This window comes from Rattus norvegicus, chromosome X (genome assembly GCF_021556685.1).
Source record: "Rattus norvegicus strain SHRSP/BbbUtx chromosome X, alternate assembly SHRSP_T2T, whole genome shotgun sequence".
Lineage (NCBI taxonomy): Eukaryota > Metazoa > Chordata > Mammalia > Rodentia > Muridae > Rattus > Rattus norvegicus.
In genome coordinates this window covers 24996501-25005216 of record NC_141554.1, presented here as the reverse complement: position 1 = coordinate 25005216, position 8716 = coordinate 24996501, and the positions used below count along the sequence as shown (strand labels likewise).

Genomic DNA, 8716 nt, shown 5'->3' with positions numbered 1-8716 from the left:
ATTTAACTAGCTAAACGCTGTGTTTATAAATGCTACGTTGTATGTGTATATATATATATATGTATATATATGATTTTAGAATCGATTATTAGGTCTTTCTAAACAAAGGTGCAAATACTTAAAATGTCCATTTGTATTTTCAAACTGCCCGATTACAATTCCTACTACGACTAGCATGAGAGTGCATTTTCTCGGCTCCTGGTCAACAAGGTTTAACGTTCTCTTTCATCGGCGCCAATATGATAAACCCGAAGGAAAAAATCTCATTGTTTTATTTGAATCCCTTTGATTAGGAGCGAGCCTCATATTTTCAGAAGCCTGTTGGTCGTTTTTAGGCTCCTTTTGTAAAATGCTCGCTCCCGCCATGCCTTCCCTTCCCCCACTCGGGTGCTCGTTCTCCCTTTTTGCTTTGTCAGAGTTCTTTACTATTCATTTTTCGTCCTTTGCCTGGGATCGGTTCAATTCAGGCTTTCATCCTTTCACTGCCTCCCAGATTGCGAACCCACATTCTCCATTGGTCTTTCAGAGGCTGCTAAAGAAGCTGCCTCCCTCTTCCACCTCCCGGCCTCCTCCCTTCCCCCCCTCGCCTCGCCTCGGTCCCCTCGCTTTTCTCTCCAGCCTCCTTCCTTTTCCTTCCCTTTCCCCCTCTCTTTGTTTATTTCTCCCTCCCTCTCCCTCTCCCCTCTTCGCCCCCCCTCCTCTGCAGGGCAGGAGTTTTGCGCTCGGCTGCGAGACGCTCGCTGGGCTGGCGCCGCGTCAGCAGGGGGCGGGGCGCGGCCGGGGGCGGGACGGGGCGGGAGCGCGGGCGCCGCAGCTGCAGGAGTCGCTGGGAGTGCGCGCGGGCAGATCACAAGGCGGCGGCGGCAGAGACGGCCTGCAGGACCTGCTCTCTCAGCCCTTAGCCGAGGCCTACGCCGAACCGAGTGCGCAGCCGACGACCGGGAGGAGCCGCAGCCCTCATCTCTGAGGTACTGTGTTCCGCACTGCCCGCCGGGCCGCCCCAGTCCGCTGCCGCGGCGCCTCCTTCCCTCGCGCCCTCTTCGCTCACCAGCGCCTTCCCTGTGAGCCTGCGTCACCGCGGCCGCCATGGCTGAGAACGGCGAGAGCAGCGGCCCCCCGCGCCCCTCCCGCGGCCCTGCTGCGGCCCCAGGCGCGGCCAACCCGCCAGCCGAGCCCAAAATCATCAAAGTCACTGTGAAGACCCCCAAAGAGAAGGAGGAGTTCGCGGTGCCCGAGAACAGCACCGTGCAGCAGTTCAAGGAAGCGATTTCTAAACGCTTCAAATCGCAAACCGATCAGCTCGTGCTGATTTTCGCTGGAAAAATCCTGAAAGATCAAGACACCTTGATCCAGCATGGCATCCATGATGGACTGACTGTTCACCTGGTTATCAAAAGCCAGAACCGTCCGCAGGGCCAGGCCACCACGCAGCCCAGCACTACTGCGGGAACGAGCACGACGACCACGACCACCACCACGGCGGCGGCGCCGCCGGCGGCGACTACATCATCGGCTCCCAGGTGTAGCACCACAGCTACTACCACAAATAGCAGCAACTTGGGGCTCGGAAGCCTTGCCAGCCTTGGTAACCTGGGTTTGAACTCGTCCAACTTCACCGAGCTTCAGAACCAGATGCAGCAGCAGCTCTTGGCCAGCCCCGAGATGATGATCCAGATCATGGAAAATCCCTTTGTTCAGAGCATGCTTTCGAATCCTGATCTGATGAGGCAGCTCATCATGGCCAATCCACAGATGCAACAATTGATCCAGAGAAACCCAGAAATCAGCCACCTACTGAACAACCCAGATATAATGAGGCAGACTCTCGAAATCGCCAGGAATCCTGCCATGATGCAAGAGATGATGAGAAATCAAGACCTGGCTCTCAGTAATCTCGAAAGCATCCCAGGTGGCTACAATGCTCTGCGGCGCATGTACACTGACATTCAAGAACCCATGCTGAATGCCGCACAGGAGCAGTTTGGGGGCAATCCGTTTGCCACGGTGGGGAGCAGTTCCTCCTCAGGGGAAGGTACTCAGCCTTCCCGCACGGAGAATCGGGATCCGCTGCCTAATCCTTGGGCACCACCGCCAACTACCCAGACCTCTGCGACGACCACCACCACGACCACAAGCAGTGGCACTGTGGCTGGCAGCAACACCAGCAGCACTACGGCCGGGAACACCATGGCTGCAGCTAATTATGTGGCCAGCATCTTCAGCACCCCAGGAATGCAGAGCCTGCTGCAGCAGATAACTGAAAATCCCCAGCTGATTCAGAATATGCTGTCTGCACCCTACATGAGAAGCATGATGCAGTCGCTGAGCCAGAATCCAGATATGGCTGCCCAGATGATGCTGAGTAGCCCACTGTTTACGGCGAATCCTCAGCTGCAGGAGCAGATGCGTCCACAGCTCCCGAATTTCCTGCAGCAGATGCAGAGTCCAGAAACCATCGCGGCCATGTCAAACCCGAGAGCGATGCAAGCGCTACTGCAGATCCAGCAGGGGCTACAGACACTAGCCACTGAAGCACCTGGCCTCATTCCAGGCTTCACTCCAGGTGTGGGGGTGGGAGTGCTGGGAACGGCCATAACCCCTGTGGGCCCAGTCACTCCCATAGGGCCCATCGGTCCTATCGTTCCTTTCACCCCCATAGGCCCCATCGGGCCTATAGGACCCACTGGCCCTGCCAGCTCCCCTGGCTCGACCGGCACCGGGATCCCGCCTGCAACCACTGTGTCCAGCTCTGCACCTACTGAAACCATAAGTCCAACATCAGAATCTGGACCCAGCCAGCAGTTCATTCAGCAAATGGTGCAGGCTCTCACTGGAGGAAGTCCTCCACAGCCGCCGAATCCTGAAGTGAGATTTCAGCAGCAACTGGAACAGCTCAACGCCATGGGGTTCTTAAACCGCGAAGCAAACTTGCAGGCCCTAATAGCAACAGGAGGCGACATCAACGCGGCCATTGAGAGGCTGCTGGGCTCTCAGCCATCCTAATTCCGTTTCTGTACCTTGAAAAAAATGTATCTTATTTTTGATAATGGCTCTTAAATCTTTAAACACACAAAATCGTGCTTTACTTTTATTTTGATTCTTTTAAATCTGTCTACGTATAAATCTAAAACGAAGCATTTTAAGGTGGAGTCCCTCCCTTCCTGCTCCTCCTCCTCCCCCTCCTCCTCCCCCCCTCCCCCAGCCTCCCACCCACCCTCTCCCCTTCTAGCCTGCCCTCTCCCCTCTTTGTTTCCTTCCCTCCTTCATTCCTTTCTTTTTTTTTTCTTTTGATTTCCTTCCTTCTCTGATTTGAATGGTGGGAATCAATACTGTTTCACTCAAAGGTGTTGCATGCAAACACTTCTCTTTATTCTGCATTTATTGTGATTTTTGGAAACAGGTATCAGCCTTCACAGTTGGGTGAACAAGTTTTGTCCTACAGATGTCCAGTTTCTTTGCATTTTAAACATTAGCCTATGATAGTAATTTAATGTAGAATGAAGATATTACAAAACAGAAGCAAATTATTTGAAGCTCTCTAATTTGTGGTAAAATATTGCTTATTGTGACTTTGGCATGTATTTTTGCTAGCAAATGCTGTAAGATTTATACCATTCATTGGTTGTTTTTGCTATTTGTACACAGTACAGTAAGCACAACTGGAATTGTACATCTAGAAGCATTACTGTAGAATCTGAGCAGATTATGTGTAACCAAAATAAGAAAGAGTATAAGAAATAATCCTGAAGCTAGGTATGTCTCACAATTTTGTAGAATCTTACAGCATATTTGATAAATTTCTCAGTGAAAATGTTGGCTAGGCAAGTTCAGTTAAAATATAGTAGAAATGTTTATCCTGGTTTCTCTAAGTATACATTAATTGTACAGAAAACTTACAGTGTAACATTGTGTCAACAGTTGCAGATTGATTGTATATGACCTTAATCTTTGTGCAGCCTGAAGGATCAGTGTAGTGACGCCAGGAAAGTGCTTTTTACCTAAGAGTTCCTCAGCTTCTCCCATGAAGAGACCTTCATAATGCATTTTGATTTGTAATTGGAAATGTAACTTTTACTGGAAGTGTCATGTGATGTTTGCATTACTTTTAACTGCTATGTATAAAGGAAAGTGTATCTTTTGGCTCTATCAGTTATTTCTCTTGTGCACAGGGAAAAATGCATTAAAATGACTAAAAAAATAAAAAAATAATAAAAAATGGAGAAAGCTCTTTCTTTTTGCTTTTTGGCCCTAGAATCACATCTAGAAGGGTTAGCTCCCCCCACAGGTGTTTATTTAACAGTGTTGTTCTATGGGAACTTTTTTATATGCAAATTTAGATGTTCTAATTATTGCCCCCACAGGTTAATCAATTATTAATTAGTATTTCCCCCATCCAGCCCCATACATGCGAGCGCGCGCGTGCATACACACACACATTGGGAATGTGGCTGGGTTGTTTTCTAGAAACAATGTTGGTTTATATGGATTATTTAGTTAGGGCGAGGGGTGGGGTAGTGGGAGGATTTTTAAAAGCAGGCTCTTTTTATATACTTGAAGTCCTGTCTAGTTTCTGCTAATTGTACTCCTAGGTATTATACTAGGAAGCACATTGTGCTACTAATGGGAGCTTCTAATGTGCTCATGTGATCATTTTTTACAGGAAAATTATTTTCAGATTAACAGTCACCAGCACCTATTTCATAAAATTCTGGTTGGCTTTTTTGACCTTTTTCCTGCTCTATCATCGGTAAGTTGAATGCCCTCTGCCAAATGTATAATAGCATGGGCACTAATTGCATGTGCTGCACAGCATATAGCACTGCTAATAAGGATGGGAGAAGCTTTTTTTTCTATAGCCAGAATGTGTTTGCTGCAGCAATTCTGTTTTGTGAAGAACAGTTCTCTGGGAGATGAGCAGTAAGTGCAAAATTCTGAATACTTGATTCCTGGTAAGACTCAGTGTACAGTAAATATTAGCCATGATTATTTTTAAATAATTTCTTTTAAATTTACCTAGTAACATTTGATTCATCCATGTTTCTCAGAACGACATGTTAGGAAATGGTGATTTATTAGCTCCATGCTCTGTGGTAGTGAGGATTTGAGATCACACAGAGATAGCCTATAGTAATAAATTTAACTTAATGATGTGAATGATTTTAGAAGTAAATACTAAAACTGGGGGCATAGAAAACTAGCAGTAAATCTGTCATCACAGGAGAAGCTGGATGCTGACTGAGGCCTGGCTCAGGCAATTAAGCAGATACATGTATTCAAAGCATCCCGGGAACGGAGAATCCTCGAGCTTTGCCAAATATACATTTTTAAAAGTGTGCTGTGTAATTCCAGAAAAGATCTGTGTCAATTAAATCTATTATTCCCCCAACTTTATAGTTTATTATCTGTATGTTGGCCTCACTCTAAATTACTTTTAGCTGCTTTGCCTCCCGTATGTTGTATAGTTTGTAGTATTTGATTGCAGGTTTTTTTTTTTTTTTTGGTAGTCTCTTTATTTGGGGTTCTTTTCATCTGCTGAACAGTGTATGCACTTCGCTGTCACCATTGGACCAGGAAGGTATAGCCTGATATGCTATTCCTCTGCTCAGTGAAGGGGAGGCACAGTCTCCTTCAGTTTGCTGGGTGGCAAACAAACAGGATTCAGCAGCCTGTGGTAATGAGGTGGGAGCTCAAGCCAGTTGCCTTCCCAGCAGGAGAGCTTCACCAGGAAAACTTCTCTTTTGCTCCTTTGGCCTCTCCTTCATGTATGCAAACGTATATACACTTCCATTTATGAGGAGTGGGGACAGGTAGTAGGAAAAGATACACAACAGTGAAACAAATCCCGTTGCTTCATTAAAAAAAAGAGACGCTTGCCTCTGGTGCAGGCCTTCATGTTAGTAGAGAAGCCCTGTATTGGAATATACCCGAGCCTGCCTTCTTATAGAAGGGAATGTGCTTTAAATTCTGCCAAAATCAGAGCAAAAAGGAGTCATTATTATCAGGGCCTAATATAGGGGTCAGACCTGGGACCCATGTCTTACATTTACAAAGTGACTCAAATCTAGTCTTTGTCCTCAGATTGCTAGTAACTCCAGCCAAATAGCTAGTTACCTACTAAATGATGTTTAGCATAAATCTTAATTTAGTAAAAGTAAGAAGTTTAAATGCTGGTAAGTTTGACCTTTTTACTTTGATATTGTTTTCTTCTAAAAATTCCGGGAGGCATAATTAAGATAGAAATTATACTGTTCCTTCAGATACTTCCCTTGTCCAATCCTTGTCCTTTAAACTATAAAGTCATAATAGGTTTGTGCCATGAGGGTTTTTTCTTTACCTCAGAGTGATCCTTTTTCTTAATTTATGTATTCATTTTACATCCCTATTGCAGCCCCACTCCCTCTTCTCCTCCCAGTCTCACCCTTACTAATTCCTCCCCTCATCTCACACCCTCACACACACACTCCAATCAAGTAGTAGCAGGACTAGGCACACCCTCTTCCACTGAGGCCAGACAAGGCAGCACAGCTAGGGAAAAGGAATCCACAGAGTCAGAGACAGTCCCCTGCTCCAATTGTTAAGGAACCCACATGGAGACAAAGCTGCACATCTGTTACATATGTGCGGGAGGTGGGGGCACATAAGTGCTGTCCCCGTATGCTCTTTAGTTAGTGGCTTAGTCTCTCTGAGCCCCACGGAACCAGGTTAGTTAGCTGTGCCATGGTTTTTTGTAATTTGTCAAGATGTCACAGAATTTCCTAAGGTTTCATATGACACTCTCAACGTATTTTCCAGAAATTCCTTGAGAGTCCTGTTGCCCTTTTTATTTGAACAGGTTTTGCCCAATTTTTGTTTCTATTGCTTTTGTCAATGTGGTAGAGAAAGAAAAAGAATTAAGAACCTGTTCTTATGCTTCTGTCTTCCCAGAAATCTGTTGGGACACTTGAGGGAAAAACAATTTTATAAAAATAGAAAGGAGAAATATGATTTGGCAGACATCAAGCAGCAGACAGACCACACAGAAGGAGCAAATTTTATCAAGTGATATACATGCTGGCTTGGAATTTGGTTTTGGACTCCCTCACCCCTGAAAGATTTGGTTAAAAGCTCTTTAAACCAAGAAAGTCAAAGGTTTACAAAATCCAACCTTTGAAATAAATTTTTTTCCTCTCAACTTCTAATGGCCATAACATTCAGCAAATAGGAATTGAAACATATAGCTTCATTTGTATTGAATTGGAGGCTTTTTAAGACAGCAGTTTCAAAAATCCAACTTCAGGACTTCTTAGACTGGAGGCTGGGGTAATGACCTTGTGGGTAAGAGCCCTTGCTGTGTAATTATGAGGACCTGAATTGGAATTCCCAGCACCCATGTAAAAAGCAAGGCATTGCTATTTATGCCTCTAAAGCCTTGAAATCTGGGGTGGAGACATCCCAAACGCTTGCTGGCCAGTCAGGTTATCCCAAAGGTGAGCTTCTGCTTCAGTTAGAGACCTTATCTCAAGGCAATACGCAGAAAGCAATAGAGGAAAACACCCGAGACTGCTCTGGCCTCTACAGGCTTATGTGTACCTTCATACATGTGTATGCATCACACACAAGGCACGCGCGCACACGCGCGCGCGCGCGCGCGCGCGCACACACACACACACACACACACACACCCGGGGGGTGTTCTTGGGCTAATGTGTATCTTAGCAAATTTAAGCTAATTTCAGAAAATATTCTAAAGTTGACTATTAAAAATTATTCATGTGCATGATAAAACTGATGTACCATCTTATCATATAGTTAATTTCTCTGTTGCATTGGAATAGTAATAATCCCTAGCAAAGTCATTGTTATCATAACAACTTTATTTGATAGCACCACTTTTTAAAAATTATTCTTTTTAATTATTTATCCCACACTTTAAATCCTGCACTGCCTCCCTCCTGGCCATCCCCTCCCACAATCCTTCCCTCATCCACCCTCCCCTTCTCCTCTGAGCAGATGGAGGTCCTTGAGTATCTCCCCAACCCTGGCACTTCAAGTCTCTGTGATAACGATAGGTGCTTCCTCTCCCACTGACACCAAATAAGGCAGCCCAGCTCTAGAACATATCTCACATAGTACCATTTTTATGTTCCTTGGTTTATAGATAAGTCTAGATAGCTTCCTTAATATTGCATTGCTATCTATCAAAGTGTCAAACTCAAGATTTGAACCCAAATCTAATATTCCAGAGTATTTTCCTAACAATTCCATAGCTGTAATTTTGCTATACTATACTGTACTAATGTTTATAGTATACTATACCACATTATATCTATTAAATAGATCCATCTACTAATCTATCAAAGAGACTGTATAGTTTTATATTAGGTGGCCTGGTATTGCTTGGTAGACGCTTATCCCTTGTTAAATAAATGCATCTTTGCTGCTATTTACCCTGGAACAGGTTACATAAAAACGCACGCCTGAGAACCATCTTTGTCATAAATGAAAAAGCAATGCCTTTGTGACATTTGAGTTAAGACAATATTTGAAACTGCTTTTTAATAACATCTGTTTACAGTGGCCTAATACATGTGGTATGTCTGAAGTTGGCAATCACTCGTGCTCTAGCTGCCCTGGAGGATGTCTGCTTTCTGATGTGTTGTCTCTAGAGACCTCAGGAGACAATAGCAATTGTGTACCTTGCTGAGGCATTTGACAGTTCCTTTAAATGGCCTTGAAA

The 8716-nt window shown here is 45.0% G+C and overlaps 1 protein-coding gene across 1 annotated transcript; it reads left to right on the top strand.

Moving 5' to 3' along the window:
* The first annotated feature begins 798 nt into the window (after nucleotides 1–798).
* Ubqln2 (ubiquilin 2) lies at nucleotides 799–4219 on the top strand. The gene is given in 1 exon segment (NM_001108251.2): nucleotides 799–4219. A coding segment is annotated over 1 exon segment (1917 nt). The 5' UTR covers nucleotides 799–1086; the 3' UTR covers nucleotides 3004–4219.
* Nucleotides 4220–8716: the final 4497 nt, after the last annotated feature.